The 24,175-nt window shown below is 44.7% G+C and overlaps 1 protein-coding gene across 2 annotated transcripts in view; it reads left to right on the top strand.

Moving 5' to 3' along the window:
* Positions 1 to 24,175, top strand: part of PRKCQ (protein kinase C theta) — a 65,712-nt gene that overhangs the window by 31,336 nt on the left and 10,201 nt on the right. For both annotated transcript variants that reach the window (XM_026119392.2, XM_064500097.1), the window contains exons 11-17: positions 384 to 493; positions 2,195 to 2,318; positions 3,809 to 3,978; positions 6,543 to 6,716; positions 16,388 to 16,479; positions 18,896 to 18,958; positions 22,747 to 22,885. In XM_026119392.2, the coding sequence (XP_025975177.2) occupies positions 384 to 493; positions 2,195 to 2,318; positions 3,809 to 3,978; positions 6,543 to 6,716; positions 16,388 to 16,479; positions 18,896 to 18,958; positions 22,747 to 22,885 (872 nt within the window). The remainder of the gene's footprint in view (positions 1 to 383; positions 494 to 2,194; positions 2,319 to 3,808; positions 3,979 to 6,542; positions 6,717 to 16,387; positions 16,480 to 18,895; positions 18,959 to 22,746; positions 22,886 to 24,175) is intronic.

Below are 24,175 nucleotides of genomic sequence, written 5' to 3'. Positions count from 1 at the left end.
TCCATTTCTGCTAACAGACAGTTTCAGTACACATCACTGTCTTCATGATCCTCCACTTAGGGGGAGATCCTCTTCTGTGACTGCAGTAGTCTCTGAGCTGATTGATTGCAGAGCTTCAGTAGTCTGTAGTTGCAAAGGCTGACAGATATGGAAATACAGCCTTTGCGCAGAAGCAGATATACAAGAAAACTCACCTGTGTAGAGCAATCAAAAAGCAACCTGAGTGCAGTCCGAGACATAAAAGTTGTCCATGCTTTGTGCAGTTTACATGGTTGATCTCCACCCTTGGCCAACATCAGCACATGTTTCTGCCTGACCTGATGTCAAACCCTTTACAGCACAGCTATCCTCTGTTGTCCTAATGCCTCTGCTCTTTTTTTCAGCATGTGGCATGAATGTCCATCACAAGTGCCAAACAAAAGTAGCAAACCTATGTGGAGTTAACCAGAAACTAATGGCTGAAGCCCTGGCAATGATTGGGAGTACCCAACAGGTAAGCGCATCAAGCTCTGAGTGACCTGGACAAAGAAAGATCGAGAGTTCAATGTTTGTTCCAGTGCAAGAACTAAGAGCATTGAGTGGAGTGCAGCAGGTAGCAAGTTCAAAATGAAGAAGAGGCAATTGGTCCTTCACTGAACATGTAGTTGAACTCATCTCAGCACGTTGTGGAGGCTTGAAGTTTATATGGGTTCAAGTGACAACCTCAGATGTTCATGGAAGAAAAGTCTATTCAAAGCTCTTAACAGAAAAGCACTGCCTTTGAATCAGGTAATCCCTGAGCCACATATCTCTGGAGATTGGGAGAATATTCTGAGGAACTGGCCTTACATGCCTGTGTTCTTCTTATATCTACACTAGGTGTCTGCTTGATGCCTGTCGCAGATAGGATGTGACCTAGATGGACTCTCATTCTGATTCAGTATGGTTGTTCTTACCTTATGTTCATAGCTTAAACTGTGTAACAAGGTGTTAGGCAGAACAAGAGGAAGTAGGTTTTAGCCCTTGTGCTGTCGCTATCTTCCTTGGTGGTTGTCACTTAGAAGTTTCTCCTGTGGCTCTCTGATCTGTTTGGAGTGAAACTCCCTGGAACAGGGACTCTCGTGTAACAGAGACCTGGGCCTCGGGGAGAGGATCTAAGTACTACTCTCATACAAGTAACACTGTATGAACACAGCAAATTGAATTATAAAGAAGGAAATTGAATTATGAAGAAGGAAAAATAGGCTGTTACAGGCCCAAAAACATAAAAGAAATAAAAGAAGATTCTTGTTCAAAGTAGCGATTGTTAGGATGCCTCTCAGCTCTTAAATAGCCTTAGAGGTGCACAAAATCCAGAGGTGCCCAGTCTTCCATGTTTAAGTTCCTCAGGTACTCCCAGGCAACATCTTCATCCAGACAGTAGATGTTCTCCTGTCTGTACCTTCCTGAGGAAATACCTACCAGGTTTAGCTCTGCATACTTCTCATCCTTATGAGTAGTGCTGCCAGAACTCCAAAGAGGAGTTTTTCCTACCCTTTGTTTCTCTTTTTCCAACTTGCTGGCTCTGTACAGCTCCTTGCACTGGGTAGTGATTCCTTTGGGTCACCATTGTGAGGTGGGGAGGGCAAACAGTAGATACTTTCCCCCAGATGCTCTTTTAACCTCCAGCAACTTAGGCCTTGGAGACTTCTTGAGCCATAGGTGAGCTCTTTGTGTTTAGTAGACCTCAGTAGATTTCTCTTCCATGCTTTTGTCTCACCATGCTTGAAACCAGATAAACTTTTATCCTCTGCAGCATCCTGGGACAAGGAGTTCCTCAGAGTCACATCCAGACAGTGTACAGGGGTCAGACTGCAGCACGTTCCAGCCCCTAGTATTTTTCCAGGTTTCACTTCCAAGACAGCTAGTAGAAAGGAAGACGTTAATTCAAATGCACTTTGTGTGGATCACCACCCCCATGCAATATTAACAGAAGTCTGTTGACATCACCATATGACTCATAGGAAGCCTGTTTGCCTTGCTGAAGACTGTGGGTTCCTCTAGTGTTACAAACCCCTGAACATTAGATACAGAGATGGTCTTTTCATAAATAAAGATTTCTAGATCAGGGCCTGTGTGACGGTCACACTCTTCCCAGGCCAACAGACACAGAAGAGGCAGCAGCATCCATAAGCATGTTTGGCTCAAAAGTCATTCACTGTTTTCTGTAATCCAGGCTCGCTGTCAGCGTGACACTGAACAGATCTCCAGGGACGGACCTCTTGAAATTGGCTTCCCAGTTCTTGTGAAGGAGGTAACACAGCTTCAGGCAGTGCCAACGTCTACAACGGGAAAAAAAGGTAGTTTTGCCTAGTGGTATGGGACTGCAGGCTTTGTTAAATTTTTGTTTTTATGTGGTTAGGTGGAGGCAATAAAGCTGGGGGATTTATTAGCCAATGAATCTTTTATGCATCTTTCCTTCTTATCTCAGGACACCTACAACTCTTTCCAGCCATGTCACTTGGGCATGGCACATAAGTCAGGTCTCAGCCCAGTTCCTTTCTTCTCCATAGGCGTGCACTTCCCTCTGCCATCCCATCTAGACACCAACCACCACTCATCCAACTAATAATGTCTTACTCTAAAATCTCTTTCTGAGCCAGTACCTCAGCACACCTAGTACCCTCATAGGCAATAATATGCTTATTTCTCTCCTGGGATTCACAGGGTGTAATTTTTGGTAACTTTAAGGAGAAACCAAGCTCAAAATGGGAGGTTGGGGGTCTTTTTGATCTCCACTGTCTCAATTCTCTGATTTCAGATTGTTGGGGGGGAGAGGTTCACACCATGGCTCAGTGCTAATTACAGCACTAGTGGTTTCAATAATTAGTGTCTATAAAGCTATAGGCACTTTTCTTCATTAGAGACACAAGCCCATCATGCAATTCTTAATTTTTCTGTAATCAGAATAATTAGTTATCTATACTACTAGGTTTTCAAGGGCATAATTTCTGTACTTCTACGTACATTCTCTGTTGGCAGTCCTTCTCTGCTATACCTTGGTGTCCTTGTCCAAGAAGTTCAGCTTCATAATTTTGATTTCAAGGTTGCTTCCCTATTTTCTTCTCCCCTCTTTTCCTCTCCAGTTGTATTTGTATGCAGCATTATGAGTGTCCCTGCAGGTAACCGTGGCATGGAGTACATTAATAGCATGTCCAACTCCCCTGTAGTATAAAGTCTGCACGTCTGAACACACAGACAGTGTAAAAGGGAGAAGTCTTTCAAAAATACAAATAGCATGCAGTCCCTTTGAAAATCATTGACAGACCCCCCACATCACTCATGCAAGGGCTGATCTAGGTGTTACCACCCTCTGTGCTACAAGAGTGAAAGTTCAGGAAGGTGAGTGAGGGACGGAGGTGTAAAAAAGTAGTGTTTATTGTCCCATTAGTATTTACTGTTTCATACACTAGTTTTGCCAAGGCTCTTGAACCAGCCATAGAAAACATGGGACAACATCGTAATGACAATCAGCAAGAAGGACTGAAGAACATAGGCGGTCAGAAATAAGGGGTTTGATCATGTTTTCCTGCCATGAAACAAAATGACAGATGGCTGAGTTTGTAAAGGGGGAGTAATGCCATTGAAGAAGATGGAGTTGCCCTGGAGTAAAATTTTCTCTGGAGAGAAGGCAATGTGGGAGCAGAGGCAATCCATCCACTAGATGTGTCCACCACATTTCCATTCATGTGAAAAGACATTTTTAAATGTTAAGCAAAACACTTGTCAGTGTTCTGGGGATTTCCTCATTTCCAGGCGTTTATTTTCAGTGCTTTGATGTGTGTTGCAGAGCCGCAGGGCATCTCCTGGGAGACTCCAGTGGAGGGCACAACGAAGGGAGAGTCTCTAATAGAGCCAGACTCAGGAGGAGAACGGCTCCAGGAGCAGCAAGTGCAGCTGAAGTTAACCATTGAAGATTTTGTCCTGCACAAGATGCTGGGGAAGGGCAGTTTTGGCAAGGTAAGCATCAGGGGGCTGGGATGTCACTTCATAGGTCTGTGCACATCGCCTGTTACAGGACAGAAACACCTCATTTATGACTTATTGACTTACTAAAAGTCAGTTTGCTGGTATTGACTTGTTAAAAGTTTAACACTGCTCTTCTCTTTCCAACCTCAATCCAAACACGGGCTGAACAGTGTTAAATAGCATGCGGTCTGGAGGTCCCTTTGGAATAACATCCCCAAGCCCTCAGAGAACCCTTCTTCTTGCAAGGCTCAGTCTCGAACCCAGTCTTGTCCTTGCTTAAGATGAAGATCCTCCTTGTCTTTACCTCTGCCCTGTTAGCTGCTGTGTCATAAGCACCCATGAGAAGAGGGGAGAGCAGCTAACGCTGCTACTTCCCCTTTTGTGCAGGTCGATGTGGCCTGGGCAGCCAGCGGAAGCTGGTGGGAAAGATCTCTGTGCTGTCCACCCCCACACAGCTACACCAGCCTGCATCACCCAGCAAGCGACCAGGGAGGCAGAAGCATTAGCTGAAAAGGCCAGCGTGGATCAGCTCCCCTCTCTCCAGAGCAGCAGGGCCCGCTGGGAGCTCTGGGCTGGTAAAGCTAATTTTACAACAGCCAGGAATTTGTGCTTTTGAAACAAGAACCACCTGTTTTCAGGGGATTCGTTAATCTTGATGAATGGTTGGCTGTTCCTTCTTCTTGCAGGTGTCCCCTGGAAGGGGCCTGTTATTTAGTGCCAATGCAGAGCTGCATGAAGCGATTTCAGAGGAAATCACCACTGTGTTTTTTATAGCCAGAAAGGAGAGTGTGTTCATTATATATTTGCTGCCTTGGCTTTCCACACTTGAAAATAGTTGGTATGCTTACACTTTACATGGGAAGCAGAGCTCAGACACCCGAGCAGAGCTAACCCAGAATACCCCAAACTCTACAGCTTGGGCTAAAACAGACTCCAGAACATGAATGTGGTACAATCATAGAAACATATGGTTTGGAAGAGACCTCTGGAGGTCCTCTAGTCCAACCTCGTACTCAAAACAGGTCCAATTAGGTCAGGTTGCTCAGGGGCTTGTCTAGTCAAGTCTTAAACACCTCCAAGGATGGAGATTCTGTACCTTGCTTCAGGCCCCTGTGCTAACATGAACTCTCCAAGGTCACGTGCCTCTGTACTTCTCTGCAGTGCACCACGTAGACGGGAAAAGGATGGTTTTAATTCTTGCCCTTTTGCAAAATACCTCACCCACAACTTTCCTGTGTAGGTTTCCCTCCTGGTGCTTTCATTTGCTTGGAGTCAGATTCAGTTCCCCATAGAGAGGCGGCAAGGCATTCAGATCTCCACGCCTGAGGGATCTCCCCAGCTCTGCAAGAACCAGGGTAGTTCAGGGTCAGACCTGCAAGGAAGCCGTCTCTGCATGAGGTGTAGCCTTACCTACCTGTGCCTTGTTTTGAGGGCACAGAACAGGTCACATCTGTGTCACCTTCCCCCATTTCACCAGGATAGCAGTGCTCACACAGAAATGGGGATACCGAAGGGTCTCTGTAGCATCAGCAGTGTTAGCATTTCTGGCCATTTACTGTGGAAACAGAGGGAGGCTTTAGGTTCAGTCTAGCGCTATGGAGTGAAATACAGCAATAGCCGAAAGGGTAAATAAAACTTTTGTCAGGGTTACGACATGTCTGAACTTACTCAGTAAATAGTGTCTGGTAAAGAACTCCAAAGTCCTCTTTGATGAGTCTTAAATCTATGGGAATCTATGAGTTCAGTCTATGGGAATCAGTGTCAACAGGCTGTTGGAGTAAAGCTCAGGACTGGCACTGCCTTTCAGCACAGAAACTGCTTTACTTTAAGGTCTCAAGTAAATACTGTGCTGCTCTGTGACTCGGTTTCCCTGCCTGTAAAAATAGATAGAAGTAGTCCTAGCTCCTCTGGGACATGGTTTATTAGTGCTTGAAATGTGTTTTGCTCTTCTCGGAGAAGGTGTCCAGCAGAAGCACAGGGGACCCAGTCTGTCTGTTCAGGCCTCTCATTAACTGTGAGGGAGGGGAGAAAGCACATCTGATGTAAATCAGTCTGCTTACTGGTGGACATCTGTTTACACCTGCTGAGGATCTGCTGCAGGGTATTTGCATTTCACATGGTTTTGACAAAGCAATATTCTATGATTTGTTATTTAAAGTCAGAAAACAGGAAATGTTTCTTATGAGTATGTGCATTAAAATAGTTTCTGTTGTCAGAAGCGTCTGGTTCTGGCATGTCCTGTCCATATGGGCATGTGACACCTGCTGTCATAATCACCAAACCCTCTCATCTCTTCCTGGGTTTAGCTTCATAACACCATTCTGGGTGTGGGGAGCAAACTCAAAGGCTACAAAGACTTAAAGGCGGAATCAGGTCTCAAACCTCAGCTTCTCCAAGGTCTAGCTTAGTGAATTCCCCAGAGCCATTCCCCCATGCAAAATTTTCAGCTCAGTGCTGTGTTTCAGCCCATCTTGCTCAGCTCCCATCCTCCCATGGCTGCCTACCCAGCCTGAGAGAAGAGCGTTGGTCTTTCTGAGAGGTTGTTTCCATCCTAGGTGTTCCTCGCTGAGCTGAAGAACACAGACCAGTATTTCGCCGTGAAGGCCCTGAAGAAGGATGTGGTGCTGATGGATGATGATGTTGAATGTACGATGGTGGAGAAGAGAGTCCTCTCCTTAGCTTGGGAGCACCCGTTCCTGACTCACATCTTCTGTACGTTCCAGACCAAGGTAAGACGAGGCGCTGTCTGCTCCCTGCACAGGCCAACATGCTGAGATTGTGCTTAGGTCTGCTAAATATGAGGGACTAGCTTCGAGGTGAAGTGATGCTAAGGGAAGGGTTATTCAGGTGGCTCCAGAAATTTCATCTTCCCTCCCCACATTCTTTTGGAGGGGCAGTTTGACAAGAATGGTATCCAAGACTGAATAAGTCAGCTATGCAGAGAGCCACTGTTAAAATTGGAGGCCTGATAACCCAGGCCGAGGATATGCAAAGGCTGCATCCACAGCCAGAGTGCAGATCTGCCCACACCAGCGTCATGCAAATTTCTCAGGCCATGAAGCAACGTTATACTGCAACAACTAGCCTGGATCATAGCGAGCTCAAGAAACCGATCAGCACCTTGTTACGGAGAATAAATATGCTGTCGGTCTCTCGGGCAGTCTTCTTTGCCTCCAGCTTAGCTGTTGAATTGCATCAGATTCTTCCTAATTCTTCTAGAACCAGTGGCAATGAGGGCTGCAGTTCAGAGGGCCAGTACAAAGCATCTTCACCCGAAATCTCTCTTAAGACTCCAAACCAAAATTGAAGTAGTGTTTAAGTAACGTTTAAATCTATCTGGCCCTAATGGCCATGAACCATGGACCAACTCATTTTTCAGATACTTTTCCACAGCCACAGCCAATCTTCTTAACACCAGAACAAATGCACAAGCGTAAAAAAAAAGGGATGGAGGAACTTGGAGAGATTGTCTTGTCTGTCCCTCTCTTCCAGCTGACCCAAACCACTCCTGGGAAATGTTTGCTATCCCAGAGCTCATATTTATATCAACATTTCACTCACTAGACTTCTTTTTCAGGACTTCATTGAGGAGGCTTCCCGTCCCTGCTCAGTTCCAGGATTTAATGACACAAAACACTACTTAGCATGAGGTTAGCACCTGCTCAGCAAGAGGGCTTGTGTCTTCTGCAGGGTCTTGAGAAACAAATATAGCCTCTGCTGTTTCCCCCGGTAGTCTGTGAGACAGGGCACCTGTTTAAAGACAGGGGATTAAATTTATGCCAGGGAATGTCTGGGAACTGCTGTAGGCAGTGTGACACTGAGCCCAGGCATTAGTGTTTAACCCCTTTGGGACTGTCAGTGAGGAGGACAGCACATGGGAATGGATCCTTGCCCAGAGGAAAGCAATTAGTTCCTTTTTTTTTGCTAGATTTGAGAGTAAAATATAAATGACTTGACTCCAAAAGCAAAGAAAATCAAGACTTTAATTAAAAGGCAAAATATTCATAGCAGTCACAGCTCTGTGAGGAGGCTTATACTCCAGGGAGAGCTGATTGTGTTGAGTGTAACTCCAGATGCCCAAGCGGAGGTTGGCTGGTGCCAGCAGCTGGCACACTACACTCGCATGCAGCAACATGCTGTGGTCCAGCCTGGTCCAACCCTGGTCTGGAAGCTGGAGGTTGAGTTTGGGATTTTGCCAGGCAGCACGGATGCACCCGTGGCAGTCTACAGCTCTGGTTTCAGGCTGTGCATGCATACAAGTGTCCACCTCCCTCCGGAGACCACAGCAGAAAAGGTGACAGACCAAAGGGAGTCATGCCATGAGCCAGGTGTGATTTACTGACTGTTTTGGGGAGACCATGCTTCTGGCTGTCGCTGAAGCAAGGCAACCCTGCAGGGTGGAACAGGAGTGAGTGCCTGAAAAATTCATGAGTGCCAGACTAGAATACCCAAGGGATCTTTTCCTGCTCTGTCTTCTGGGCAATGTCAAGATATTGCCTTCTTGTCATGTAGAAAAAACCGCCATCCGTCTCCTCCCAAGTCAGTATTGTCACATTAAAGTTATTTGGTCAGTCAGTTGTGCCCTGCAGTTCACAAATACAGAAGCTGGAGAGTGTCGGTCCAGGCCAAAGATGCTCTGGGTTGTGATTGATTTCTAGCTTATGATTTTCTCCTCTGACCTTTGCAAGGCAGGCAGTGATCACTCAACGTGTGAAAGAGGAGGAGAGCTTTGACAAGCCATGGACAGTCTTTCACAGCTCAGTGGAGAGCATGGTTCAATCGTAATATCTTTTGGAGTAATCATTTTAGAAGCCAGTCCCTCTCTGGGCTTTAATATTGGAAAGGTGTGGAGGTTTGGGGGATTTTTTGTTTGGTTTTTTTTTTTGGGGGGGGGGGGTTACTGGACGAGTAAGTACTTTCAAACAGAAATGTGTGTGTCAGTGCCTTTCTGAATCCCTGATGCTTTGGCTTGCAAAGTTTCTGAGCTACCTCAGGCAGGGAGTGCCTCTGTAAAGGACAACAGAAACAGGAATATTCCTACACTGAAACGAGAACCTAAGCAGTTCCCCATGTCTCCAGAGAGAAAAGTCATATAATCTTCTGACAGTGCTGTAAGCTGTGGGTTGAGTTTCTCCCTGGCCTCAACCCAGATAATCAACAAATGCTCCAATATATAAAGCTTGACAGCCTTCAGACAGGTTTTCGTAGATGCCTGGCACCTAACGCTCCCTTTTATTCCTACGGAGGCTGAGTGATTGGTACTTTTGAAACTCAGAACACTTGTCATGTTTTGCTGCATTAGAATAAATTCAAATGCATGGGTTTTCTTTTCCAAATCTGTTTTTGAAGTTGGCTGTTTTATTTTACTGCAGTGATCTTTGCATCCAGATATTCAGCTGACACAATTATATGGTGTGAATTTTAAAGACAACCACAAAAACTGATTCTGTTTTATTAGATTTAAAGGGTCACTGTTATGTTAAAAAGAAGGAAAAACATGTTTATAATTCTGTGAAATCCTGACATTAGTAATGCCCAGAGTGACTAGCTTTTGAGTGCTTATGTTTTATTTTTCTTTCTGCATTTCACTGATCTTCTGTGATAAAAGTAGGCTTTCTGTTTCTGAAAGTCACTTTTCTTTCTAATTGTTTGCTTACTTCATTGACCAGGTTCTTATTCACACCCTTTATGTAATTGCAAATTAAGTCCTTAGGCTTTTGGGGTTTTAGCACAAAATAACAACACAGAAGACTGTCTTAACCCAGAACAGAAGTAATCTTTATTGTAATTTAAAAGCAAGTATTATAGAAACATTTCATTTCTGCTATATTAGCATATTATATCTTTTCAAAGTGCTGGTGGTGAGCCATTTTCCTTGTTTTAATGTACTTAATATAGACTTTAAAATCTCTTACACTGGCAGAAGGGAGAAAAGAATTGTAAATCGGACTGTGATCTTAATTTAAAAATTTAGACCCTAATCCTCTAAAGTGTTTTCCATGAGTATTTTCAGGGGAATTTCTCATCAAAATATCTCCTCAGGGGGAAATTGCAATTCCTGCAAAATTTTCCAGGAGCCATTTCAGTTTACTCATATCTCTGTCTTGCCATTAGAAGAACAGGGCTGAATTATCTCACCTGAATCACTGCGTGTCGGCTTGGCCCGTGCCTGTTTCACACCCATTTGTCGTTCAGCTCTATTTCCCAGCTGTGCTGTGGACCCTCCAAGGAGCCCTGGCAGAGGCCAGTGTGCTCTCCCCAGGCCGTGCTAAGTCCTTTAGCTGTGCCATGACCGTGGGACTGCAGATTCACTGCGGGAGAAGTCCTCCTGCAAGGAGGTGGAATTGCAAGCCTTGACCTGTAACTCCATTGAACCATTGAAACATAAAGAAACGCTGAACTGACTTAACAAAATACCACCCTGCTGTTCACAAGCTGAGGTGTCCTGTGAGGTCAAACCAAATACCATTCTAGCCAGTGTCCTGGTTTTGGTGTTCACCAAGCAGGGATGCTAAAGGAGAGAGTACAGGGCAATGCACAGTATTTTTATCCTTTGCATAAACTGTCCCTGACCTTGGCCATTCAACAACACAGGAGGCGATAAGACCTTGAAAATTCCAGGTTTCTAGATCTCCATCCTCCTGGTCTGTTCTTGGAGATAACTCATCTTGGAAACCTCTGATTCAGGGCTTGTGGGCCAAGTTTGAGCCTGTCTGAGAGGAAAGCCAGGGGAGAAATGGGAAGCTTAGGGTACTGGGAGGCTTTGGGGAGCTTGGCTTCCTCTTGCAACCAGCAGGCAGGAAAACTGGCAAGGTCTTATTCGCTGCTGGCCCGTATTTCAACACAGTTCGGTAGGGGTAGCAGCATCTCAGCAGAGCTTTGGGATTTCAACAAGGTTCTGCCAGAGAACTTGTGAGCAGCTGTGGTTATAACATGAAAAATGTAAAGTCTTTAAAAGACACTTGCGGGGTGGTGTCAGCCCATGTGGTGTGAGCATGTGGAGCATCCTGGCAAGGAAAAGCGGGGGCCAACTCACAGCAGGGCATATTAAATACACATATTTCCATTGCCTGCCCGTTGCCCAGTTCTGAGGAAAATCAGCCCAAAATGTATTCATCTTACACTGGGATTTCTGAAAAGCTGCAGTGTAGCTGCTCAGATATTTGTCTCTCCCAAAAGGTTGGCTTTTCAAAGTAAAAACATTACTTTTTTCCCCCCATTTTTCAGTTGATAGTTTATTTAGGTTTCATGAATTTGACTACTTTTTATTTAGTTTTTGTTTGGGGGATTTTTTGCTTTGTTTTCTTTTGTTTTTTCCATCACATAATTTTCAGAGATTTTTCATCCAGCCTTAAGAAAATTAGTCTATTGCCAGAATTTCCCCCAGTACTAACAGGGAAACCCACTTTGCCTTGCAGAAGAGGGGTGATAGTAACTCAGCCTGCAGGGCCCAGCTTTACCACTGCAAGTGATATACTCTGCCTGCTCTGAGCTGCAAGGAAAGGTCCTAGGAGACCAAACTTCAAGTGAGAGTGATTACCAGCCATGTCAGCACTTTGATAAAAATATGCATGTATACATATATATATACACACGTATATATGTGTATATATGTGCACATGCATACATATATATATTTATTCAGGTAGATGGGCCCACAAAGCTAAGCATCCCAAATTGATGGTTTAATATGCAATCAAAGATGCTGAAAGTGTGAAGATTAGAATGAAAAAGAAATTGTAAGATCAGGGACTGGACTGCATTGGCTGGCAGCTGTAAGAAATGCTGCCATCTCCAGCAGATAGGTTGATATTACACAAGGGGAAAAAAGCCTTTGTAGAGCAAAGAAGAAAATTAAACCTCTTGTTGCTTTAATCAGTAACAAATTGGCTTTGCTAGTCCCCAGATGATGCAAATAGCATTGTCAATACCTCCTATGGTCACCTGCTAGGAGGCGTGCAGCAGCTATTGTATTAGCTGTCCCTCGTGGGAGCAGATGCAGTGCAGAGCACGCGCATTACTTCCTTTCCCAGCGGATGGGATTGCAGCAGTGCGTTGCAACATTCACTGGTGGAGAAGGGCTGGGAGGCCTTTGGTTACCATCTATCCTATGAAGTAAAATAGGGCCAAGGTCTGGATGAGCATCCAGACTGTTGAAGTGCTAGCGTGCTCCTTGACATGATTTTAGTGATAACTTGCACTCTACTGCTCAGGCATGGTTCAGCGGTAGCACGGTCCAGGGACTGTTACCAATAGGCAGTTTGGACACAACTGTTAAATCCTAGAGACTTAGCCTTTGGGTGCAGGACCCTCTTTTCTGCAGTGCAGCATCACAGCCTCTTCTGTTCTCCACATCCCCTCGCGCTGTGCCCAAGCACAGTGCATCAACCCTTGGTGCCAAGAAAAGGGGAGTCCCAGGGAAGGAAAGAGACCATCCTGCTGCATTGCAGCCCCATTAGAGCCGGGCTTAGCTATGGGAACACGTGAGACAGGAATCAACTGTGGGAACTGCATGGTGCCAGACCTTCCTCTTAGCAAGGACCAACCTAATTCAACAGAATTGCAGTGGAGTTCAGTCACTTTGTCTGGACTGAGGAGCCTTCTCCACATGAAGCCATTTGCTAGGATAACTGCTCTAATCAGGGTAACGCTACACAGTCCCGCAGCATTAATTGGTCCAATATTCATGTCTCGGAAGCCCTGGGAAGGAGAATTTTGCTCTCCAGTAAATGGTGTTAAATTGTATATTTGTATGTAGGCAAATGCTTTCAAATGCATAGAAAACAGAACCTTAAAATCTCCACAGAAAAGTAGTCTGGAGGGCTTCCAGCTGGTTTGAGGATTTTAAGAGCCTGTTATAGGATGTGCCTTCAAAAGACCAATTTAAATGCTGCTTTCTTTATACTCATTGTTTATAAAGTCTAAAGCATCCCTGATGGTGACTATTCATTCTCACAGCAGTCGCATGAAGAACAGAAGCAGGTTGGTTTAACTACTTCCCTGCCATGTCCTGGAGAGGTAGAGAGAGCACATGGCTCAGCAGAGAGGTTATTAGCTCAGCACCGAGGGACTGATGGGACAAGAAACTGAGTTCTTGCTAAAATCCGGTCTTTCAGCACCTGGTGGGACTGAGCCAATCAGGGCACCATGTTATTTTGCATTCTGCATACAGTCCGGCGTGTGCCTGTGTGTCGTACAGCACCATTCTGTCCGCTGTAGGAACAGTGTTTAGTCCTCCCACAACGAGGTTAATCGTATTCCCTCTGCTGCAAGGAGGATGGCATCCAGTACTGATGTTGCTGAGACAGTGTCAACTATCCTGGGGCAGTTCCCAAGGCAGAGTGCAGGAAATGCCTTTCCAGTCCTCCTTGAACTCTGTGGTTGTAAAAAATGGCCCCAAACTCTGTCTTAAGATCAGGTATGCTTATCTTCTACCATGAGAGTCTGGAACCATGACCAGAAGTTTGGCTCGGGTGTTTGCTACCCAAGGATACTCTCATGGCAGAGGGTCTGCAAGCTGACCACAGTTTGTTTGCAAGACAGATATGTAGGAGGAAGGTGGGAGGATCTTCCAAAAACCTCTTTCAGAGCCATACAGATCCATTGCTGAGGCATTCATGTTTGTTTGCTTAGTCCCCCTGACCTGTGGCCAACACAGAGTTAAGAGCATGCTATTGTTATTATGCCATATCTGCATATGGTACCATCCCTACTGCCACTTCTTGAGAAATACCTACTCTACCCACTCCTGTCTGCTCTAGAAGCTGACAGACGTCAGAGCCTTGCAGTATCAAACACTTGAAAAGGAGACATCAGATAAATTTCCCAGGACAAGAGGAAGCATAGGTCAGAGCCTGTCTGAGAACATGTCCCCTGTGCCATTCTAACCCTTTAACCTCTAGCACGCTGTCAAATTTTCAGTAGTTTGAAGCACAGGTTTTGCTGCTTCCCTTTTGAAGATGTTCTATAGCACTGTAGATCTTGGGCTTGGGAAGTTGTCTCCAATAATTGATTGCTGTTTCTACTGCTTGATTACATCTTGCTGTTCATAATAACCTACTTAGGGCTGACCTCAAGGAAATTATCTCCTTGGACAATGCCAGACAATTGACCTTTATAAAAAGCAAGGGAAACTTCCAATTTCAGAACAGAAAACTCAGAGTGATGCTGTCTTTCTTTTCAACAGCATTTATTTACCACTCTGTAGCACCTGGTAGACCAAGAACTTCAGTAGAAATCATGCCTGAGTCAGGTTTGTGGTCTTCAGCTTCATATCTTTAGATAGTTCAGAGACTGAACTCATGTATACAAGTTCTTTGGATGCCAAAGTGTCTGAGAGGTTTCAGCTTTTTCTTTCTCCAGATGGCAGAAAGATGCTATCAGAGCCCTCTGTTCAATTATATGGGTGCATTAAGCCGTTACTCAAATACATGAGCAAGCAGAGTGTGATTGCATCTTCTGCTGAATAAACTGGGGCTTCAGTTTATGCTGAGAGATGAGTGGTAAGGTGTAGCTGAATTCTGTGGAATTCCTGGGGGAACCCAGGGTTCTTCCCCTTCCCAGCCTACTAAATCTGCATCTGCTGCATTTGAAGACCCGGGAGGTTTCTCCTGTTCCAGTCCAATAGATGCAACCTATTGGTCCTGTTTTGCTAAATATGAACACAATTTTGATATTCTGATACCGTTACCTAGATCATCTTGGCCTTGCATGGAATTTACCAATATGTTTACCAGGTGCTGTTGCTGCACATCATTGCACTCCCCAAAAGGTCCCCAATATTCCCCTCAGCTGTCTGTGAAGCTTGCCCATCCCTCACATAACTCCGCCTTAGCCATCTGAGAAACCTGGCTGTTCCTCAAAATGTTGCCTATAACTTTTTCCATCTTCTCACACTGTTATTTGCCATGTTCAGCAATATCTCATGTGTCCAGTAGTTTCTCATGGTCTGTTGCTAGCTAAACCTTGTAATCTGCTGGTGTGTTTTAACAACAAGCATCTGCTCAAGTGCTTTCCTAAACTGGATCCTGAACTCACATTTCTTCCAAGATTTGTGCATGTGCATCTTAAATTGCCCAAGTCCATTTGGTCTTCTTACTTGCTTAAACTGATTCACGCTCACAGGTCTCTGCAGATGCAAGACATTCAAACTGAAAAAACACACCTGTTTGGTTTATTGGTAAAGTTTGTATTCTTTCCCTGGAATGCCAGATCTGGCCCTGTGCTTGTCAGATGACAGGTGTGGTTTCCAGCCAGACTTTCATTTAATAAGACTACTGTAATTAAAAGGATCTGGCTAAAGAAATTGCACAAATTAGAGCAGACAGCTGTTATTTGAAAAGAATAAACTTTTTTTTTTTTTAATAGCCAGCTCTTGGACTGCTGCCAGCAATGCTTGCATTAGATTTCTGGATAAAAATCTTCCTTCAACTGTTAAAAACATAAGTGAAAAGAAGTCTCTTTCCCAGAAAAATTGTGATGGGAAGTAGCCAACAAAAGGAAGATATTCATAAATTTTAGCATACCCTGAAGATCTTCGACTTTAGTATGGGTCTGATGGTGAAGTTAGGGCTGGCCAAGCAACAAGGGGATCAATGTGATGTGCAGCAAGGATTGGAATGGAAACTTTGGTGATCTGTCCTCTTTATTCAATGCAGAGAGATCCCTCCACACCCCTTATGTACCTGGAGGAGAGTTTTCCATGGCCCTTGTAGAACAGCTAATGGTTGCATGCATTTGGGAACAAGGACCGTATCTTTTTTGGTCTTCTCTTACATAAAGTGCCAAATGGACATCCAGAAACATGAGTAGCTCATGAATCTTCCCGCTAGCAAGTTAAATTCTACCTCATTTAATAGAGTAGCTCCCAGGCTTCAAATCTAGCATGTTCTGAAAAAGTTTACTGCATCTGGCTAACATGCCTGGCAGCTCAAAAAGTCGGACCCATAGGTGTCCATAAGGATGTTTAGGAATGCAGGTGCTACCTGGCTGAGATCCAGCCACTGGATGGATCATACACTGGACTGTGACCCAGGAGACCTGGGGTTTACTTCCACTTCTTTCACTAGTCACCCAGGAAGCTTGTTGATCTGTGCTTCTACTTGAAAGGCACTGTAGAGTCACTGATCCCCTTCCAGATTCTTGGGCTCTGCTAGTAAAAAGCAATGGCACCAGTGCATGAGTTCATAATGTTTACCAATGCTCATTACACAAATCAAAGCAGGAAGTGTGAGTATGAGGTTAGAGAACAAAGAGCAAAAATAGAAATCAGGGAAAGAAACCACTTTTCTTTCCAAAACTCCGGTTGTAATCTTTTCCTTCCTCTGACTGATTTATTTTTTCTTTGCATTTTTTTCTCCTCCTTCCCCACCCCTAATTGTAATCTTATCTCTTTCTCTAGGAAAACCTCTTTTTTGTGATGGAATACCTCAATGGAGGAGACCTCATGTTCCATATCCAGAGTTGTCATAAGTTTGACCTTCCCAGAGCAACGTAAGATGTTATTATTGCCTTTTCGCTTGTAAGTCACATGCATAGTAGACGCAAACGGGGCAGCTGGGGACAACAGAGCTCTTCTTAGTGTTATTATTCCCCTTCTGCTGCTGTCCTGTGGGGGTAGCCTTGGGTGAATCACTTCACTTCTTTGTGCCTTGCCCCATCTGCAAAGTGGGGATAAGAGTTGTGCCTTACCTTGGACATGGATGTGAAAGCAGAACCGCTCTCTAGGCCAGAAGCCTCCAAACAGATCAAAACAGGTGCGCAGGAGGTCATCACCCTGGCCGAAGGATGGGCTTGGAGCAAGTCACTTCCTCTACCTGTCCTCTTTCCCCTCTCATGGATGGCTTTTTAGTGCACATCTGCACAGTTGTTTTCATTCAGATGTGACCTTGCTTTGCATTCTGGGTCGATCAGGGAAGCCGTTTCTGTTTGGAAGTGTTACAGACGCTACTCCACCCTCGACAGCATCGCATCTGCCTGCACTCTCATCCTTTAGCCTACAAACCCGGGCTCTCCTTCCAGCCTGTGACCTGGCTCCCTGATTTTGCCCTAGCTATAGAATAGTCCCCTGAAGATTTTTTCTGAGCCAAGAGACGAGCTGGTAGAAGTTGTTCCTTGGGCTGCTCTCTTTGCTGGATCAACCCCTTTTCCAGGACTGCAGTGTCTGCTGGCAGGAGTGTGGCCCATCAGAGAGAAGCTCCAGAGGGGCCATCTCCAGTGACTATAAAAAGGTCTGAACATGACTGTTTAGGTGCCCCATGGATGAGGATCATATTAAAACAACCTATAGGTGTCTGCTGTGAATTACCTATGGGTAATTCACTTAGGGTTGCTCCAGGGTTGTACTGGTTGGGTTTTCACTCAATCCAGAAGTGCAGGTCTCAGAAACAACATCATGCACCCAACCTCCACTTCAGCTTTATTACCATCAAAGAAATCCCACAGGTGCATTCTCAGCCATCTCTAGAACCACACATCTTTTACTTTACAACCCTCGGTAGCCCCTAGCCAAGCTGCAGGCCCTGCTCAAGCTGAGGTTCCCAGTCCAGTGACCAGAGGCGAGGCTATTGTTTGGTAGAAATAATGAAAGGCACACATTTTTTCCCTTTGAGCTTTGAGGAAAAAAGAAAAGAGATAAAACCTATCAGAAGTGCAAAAGGTAAATTTAAATAAAAAATTAATATGCCAACAGAGAATTAAAAATTTATTTAGCTATGATTAAAATAAATAGAGGAATTAGAATAAATTAAAGAGTTTTTTTTAAAATCTTTCTGTGAGCAAAAGGTATTTTGAAAGTCAATATTTAAACCACTATAGGAATTAATTTTTACTTAATAATTAAAACTAAGCCCCTTCATTTAAATCAGTGCTTGATATGAAGATTTTTTTTTTAAGCATTTGCATGTTTAGAATTAAGACCCCAGGCCAATGCATTGAAGACTGGGGGAGCAGACTTTACAGCGCTAGGGGCGATAAGATCCTGTGGTTACCCTCGCTCCTTTCATTGTTTTATGGTGCTTCAGCCCTACGCTGGTTCTCTGCAGCAGAACACACTTTTATCCCTTGGGCAGAAATGTATTGAAAACAAAGATCTAAAGCTCAAAAAATTTTCAAAAATTTCCAAAAATTTCCAGCTCATTCATCTCTTGGGTAAAATTGCAAAAGCAAGTTATAAATATGAGCACCAAAGAGAGCTGTCTGACAAGCCAGGGAGGTCCCCAACCCCGGTTGCCTGCTTGCCTGTCCATAGCCAGGACTGCTCAACCGTTCACGCAGCAGCTACTGCACGTGGCAAATCACAGCTGCTCTTTTGATGTCTGAGGCATTAACTGCAATTCACAGTTTGCAGTCTGGTGCATCACTGTAAATCGTTAGTTTACACTAGATATGTAAATAAGCAAGCTGCACAGACACCACAGTTCTGCCTTCCATGCTACATAGACAGTGTCTTCTGAGGTAGACAGCTGGAGATAGGAGGTGGGGTTTTTGCTTCAGAGCTGATCTGGAGACATCTTTGGGCACTTGCAGACATATCCTCAGAGGCAGTGACATATCTAAAAGCACAGCTAGTCACATAGTGTGGTTTTTCAAAGCCCTGAAGATGAGTAGGCTCTGAGTCCCAACTGTTTCCCAGAGTGGTTTCAGTGGGAGTTAGGCTGCTAGGTGCATTGCGTGCTTTCAAAAAATCTCACATCATCCATCAGTTACCTGATGGATCAGTAAAATCCAGTTACTCTACGCCTTCTGGAAACTTGATGGGATTTTGGCTCCTGAATCAATGACCAGCTTTTGCAAATGTTCTCCCAGCTCCTTTGCCTTCTCAGGAGTGCTGTTAGTTTCTGTATTTTGGGGTCTAGTTGAAAAGGCATGTTGGGAAGCATCTGTTCTAACTCGTGCCTTCTTCACTCAGGTTTTATGCTGCTGAAATCATATGCGGACTGCAGTTCCTCCATTCCAAAGGGATAATATACAGGTAATTTTACTCGTCAGTGTCTAATATGCTGAACCTTTTCTGCTTTCCTTACAAATACTGATTGTACCTGACAGATTGCTCCTTGGGCGTACTTACTGGTATTGCGATTCTAGACAGATTTTGTTTTTACAATGTCTGGCTGTTTTAATTTGATGAGATAGTGTGGGAAAAAAGCAGTTTTGAGCCCTTCTTAAGAATTCAGTCCTGTTTCTGTTGACATTAAAGCAACCTCTCTGATGCTGGGGCATTTACACTGAGTCATTCACATAACAGCCATCATAGGCACCCGACTTAAGCTTTCCATTCATGAAGGTATATAAGGTCAAGTTAGCCATGACAAATTCAGTATGTCTGCTATGCTAGCTACTGTGTGACGGTGGTGACAAGCTCAGTTCAAGTAACAGTAGCAGGATAGCACAGCAATATATGTTGATTTGGGGGTTACTAGCAGGCCAGCCATGTGCAGATCCATGGGGAGGTTTGGGGATTCTGGTTAATCTATGGGGTGGGATTCATTTCACCTAACATCAGGAATCTGAGCTAGTCACCCCAAGCTCTCTTTGTCGTAAGCAGAGAGAAATGGGCATTTTTAGGTAACAGTTCATCAGACCTGCTTTAGGATAAGTCAACTTGTGTCTGAGAAGTGCCCGGTTCTACCAGTGGACGCTAAAGGGAGCCAGCGGGGCCTCGGTCAGACACTGTAGGCAGCTACGCTTGAACAGAGGATTTCCCTCAAAGTTCCTGGCATGAACATAGTCCACAAGGCCTCAACCTGTCAAACCTGCAGAGGAAAAATCCCCTACTGTAAAACTGCCCATTCAAAACTTCCACTTGACTTCTCCAGGAGCTTCGATGCTATGCACGGGTGCTTTAATCTAATGCACAAGAATTGTGTTTCAAACCTATATAAAAGGACAGAGACAAGATGGGAGTGGTAGGGGCTGCAGTTATCAGGCCGTGGTCTGTTTTCCCGTGCATGAAAGCAGTAAATGAGTTTCTGGGGAGCTCTAGTCCAGCTCATCTTCCTGAGAAAGTTAGTTACGACATTACAGCCTTTGGAAAATCAGGGAGCAAATAGATTGTCACAAGCAAATGAAATGCTCAGTAAAGCAGCGATGTTTGCTGAAACCAAAATCAGCTTATTTCGATGTTTGTCACGTAGGATGAACGTTAGAACAAACGCTAGAAGTGAATTGCTTGTTTACAATCTACTCGCCCATTAAAACTCAAGCTTTGATTCATATGAACCCTCCTTATTATTCATTATTAGTACACATGTGGAAGCAGTTTATAGTCTTTATTGACCAATGATGGTGACTGCATAAACATGAGATCAATATCAATAGCATTAAGCTAAGATGATCTCTGGGATCTCAGTGAATCTCTGGCTCTAATCGTTATTCTGGATGACTGAAGAGAAACATTTTTTGAAGTGCCCAAATCACTTAACCATGTCTGTTATTTTTACTCAGAGTTCTTAGAAAAGTCGTTTAAAAATATCTATAGGATATTTTGAATTCTTGACAGGACTGTTAACTTTACTTTTTGGTTATAACTGACATTTTTATTTGAAACTGCTACATCAGCGGTGTGTAGGCGTTTGGATTCAGTTTCAGGGTGCTGCCACACAACGGTCTGGGTCAGAGTATGTGTCCCATCAATATGCCCTCTTTCCCTGTGAGAGGAGAGAGATCCTGGGAATCTGGAGCCATAGCCTTTGCTGGGAAATGTGGGCCAAAATGAGACAGCTGGACATTAGATAACATGGTGATATGAAGGAAGAGCTCACTCGCAGGAGTCAGTGTGGCTTTGATTTATATATCAAACTTTGATAGAAATGATTTGACCAGTCCTGCTTCTTTTCCCTTTCTTCACTGAAGACAGTGATCACAAGATCAGTTGAGAACTGACAACCCTCAGTAGCTCAGTCCCAGCTAACTTACACTTAAGGAAAGTGAACAGAAGTCATTTTTAGAGCTACATTCATCGTGATGTGGTGACAGTCATGAGTCCAGCTGTTCTGCCTCAGGCACCCATATACGTGAATGTTGGCTTAAATTTTAATGAATGAGCCAGGGTTTCTGGCAGAAACTTGTGCAATCCCTGGAGCCAATGAGTTTGAGACTCATCAAAATAATGAAAATTGACTGTGGGTGATTTTTTGTTATTGTTTTTCTTTGATATTCCAAGTGAATAAAAGCAGTGCTGGCAGCCAGAGATTGATCTCGATGGTGTAACTGGAATAAGTCATTCCAGCTGCAAACTGTGGCAACATGAGTATCTGCCGCTTAGAAAGCAAATACTTTGGTCACCTCTGTGTTTCTTTTTGTTACTGTTCTGTTTGATCAATGACTCCCACTTTTTCTTTGGCCGTAATCTAGAAGCAAGGAACAATTGCCCCGTGACAGCAGTTTAGTGTATAGACACCACAAGGTCCCATACGCTGATCAGGACCTAGCCAGAGTGAGCTAGGAAGCTTTGGATAGCGGGAGGCTACATAGCCATCTTTCCCGCAATTGTAGATGGTCATCTCAGGAGCATCGTGCCTTAGAAATGATCTTCCTTGAGGGAGTCAGATGGTCAAGGCCACTTCTGGAAAAAAAAAATTAAAACAGTTGTTACCAGAAGGATAGCTATGTAAGTGGTTAGGACTCTTGCCCAAGGCGTGGAAAATGTGAGTTGGCTGTGAATCAGTGGAGCTTAGAAAAGACCAGATATCTCCTCCGTTGTGGGCACAAGCAAATGTTATGTCAAGGTGCTTTGGGAGCAGAAGCAGTGATTGATATCACAGGTTAGACAGTGCAGAAGCGTGGGTGCTCTGAGACACAGGTACCCAAATTCTTCCCACATCTCACGTGAGGTGGAACATAATTGATACAAACATCTCCCTGGGTCATTCTTTTAATGCAAAGCAAAATGGTTAGGTAAGATATAAACATAACACAGAAACCATGACAGTATCCCTTTTTTTCTGCCTCTTTCTCTCTGTATTGCTATGCTTTTCTCTCCTTTCAGAGGTTGCTGCCACACAGGGGTCTCTCTGTTCTCTGTCAATGGCCATGATTCATCAGCTCACTTTTATTTCCTTCTGTAACATTTCTTTTTTTCTCTTTCTCTGGGCTCTTTGCTTTGCTCAGCAGCTCTTAGAGCCTGAAACCTCTGACAACAACTTGACCCATATATGCGAAGGACTTTGTAAATCCCCAGGGTTCAGATAGCACAGCACAGGAGTGAAAAGGGAGTGGATGTTCTGCTGATGTCCAGGGTTGTTCTGACCTTCTGCAAGTCATGCAAGGCTGGTGGGTCTTTTCCTCTTCTCCCATTGTGGAGCCCACACTGGGAGAGCTGGCAGCAGCTTCAGAGGTGGGCCTGAGACTCACTGGGAATGAGGAAACGAGCATTAGCCAGTGCAAAGTTGGTCCTGTCCCTTCTTGCTCCCCTTCTCCAGACTTTGTTAGAGCAGAAGCATCAGCCTCGACAGGGCACTTTTTAGCTTCACCATTCTGCATCCTCCAAGGACACTGCTTTTAGCAGATGTCTTGGGCAAAGTCTTCTCCAGCAAACAAGACTGTGCTGGGACAGGAGGAATGGGGGAGATATGGGAGATACTGAAGTATGACAGATAGCAACTCCTGCTTTAGTCCTCAGCCTCCCTCTGTAACCACAGCACATAGGCACTGCGCAGATGCAGAGAGCTAATTAAGGACTGTACTCTGCTAAGCTAACTTGTGTGTCTCTATAACATTTTAAAAGGAGAAAGTTTTCTCTATCCTTTTCTTGCTCCACAGAGACTTGAAGCTAGACAATGTCCTCTTGGACAACGAGGGGCACATCAAAATTGCCGACTTTGGGATGTGTAAGGAGAACATGTTTGGAGATGCAAAGACGAGCACTTTCTGTGGGACTCCCGACTATATTGCTCCTGAGGTAGGTGTGGGGTCTGGGGAGGTCAGCAAACTGCTGTGACTGAGACAGAGGACATGTGTAAAGAGATGTCTGTTGGTCGGTGGTAGTGGAGGGTGGAAAGTGTAATAACTTGCTTTTGAGCAGTTCCAGGCTAGAAACTGGATTTCAGTTTGACTGCTTCAGAGCCCGCCTTGCTGTCTGACTCTTCACATTTGTGTGGCTAATTTGCTTGTTGTGCACGTGGCCCTGGGAAGCAAGTCATGCTAGGTATGACCAAGAAACAAAATACTTAACGGAAATCCAGTTTAGGCCGCGGAAGAAGCATCTCCAAGAGATAGGTCCTGCAATTCAGAGACAGAAACAGTACAAGGAATGGGAGGCATGTTACTTAGCTAGCTAACAGGAGGCCTCCATATCTCAGTCACCTGTTCAGGTTCCTTTATAGCTGATTGGGTGCTCTGGGCCATCTTGTCCCATCCTAATATAGAAAATAGAGAAAATGGGGACAAAATGCCCACCTGGGGCTAATTCTTTCTCCTTATTGAGTAAACACCTTTTAGATGGAGAAGTGAGGCAGGTCCCATGACAGGTCTGAGATGGGGCTTTGTCTTCCCTCTGGGATATGCCCCAGTGCTTGAACAGGAATGCAACCAGTGAGCACAGGCTTTCTTCTCACTCAGACAGATGCTCATCTGGCTGCAAACGCAGCCAGCATCACCCATTGCAAAAGTCCTCCCAGAGCTGAATGAGGCCCTGTGTGCTCTGAAAAGGCTCTGCCATCAGAGGCATATCCTTAAAGCTGAGTACAAGTTTAAAAGTCTGTCTAAATAAAAAAATAACCCATAGCTACTTGTAGAAGTGATTGAAATGGTTGGAGACTTAATCAGGAGGGTGTTCACACATCCTGATCGTTCTCTCCTTTGTGCCTATGTTGTTTCTTCAGCAACCAGAGGAGGTGTATTGCTACCTGCAGGACAGCTAGGACTGGACCTGGTAACTCTGGGCTCTGCCCTACCCTGGGGTACCTGCGTAGCCGAGGCTTTGGCTGTGCAAGGTGCCAGAGCACCTGATGCTGGCACATGAATCCCTCTCCAGAGGACATGCCTCCACAAGCTGCCTCCAGATGAAGGGGGCTCTAAATTTGGAGGCAAGATGGTTGTTCTAGGGCCAGGTTACGCTTGAGCTAATGAGGTCATGAGGGCCAGGCAGAGCCCATAGCTTGGGTTAAGGTCCTGCTCTGCCCTCCGGACTCGGGATATTTGTACTAGGCATGAGGACCTGAGGCTGAGGCTTGCTTGGAGATGGTCTTCA

This window comes from Dromaius novaehollandiae, chromosome 1, assembly GCF_036370855.1.
Source record: "Dromaius novaehollandiae isolate bDroNov1 chromosome 1, bDroNov1.hap1, whole genome shotgun sequence".
NCBI classification, from domain to species: domain Eukaryota; kingdom Metazoa; phylum Chordata; class Aves; order Casuariiformes; family Dromaiidae; genus Dromaius; species Dromaius novaehollandiae.
The sequence above is the reverse complement of the archived record's forward strand: the minus strand, read 5'-3'. Positions and strand labels throughout refer to the sequence as shown.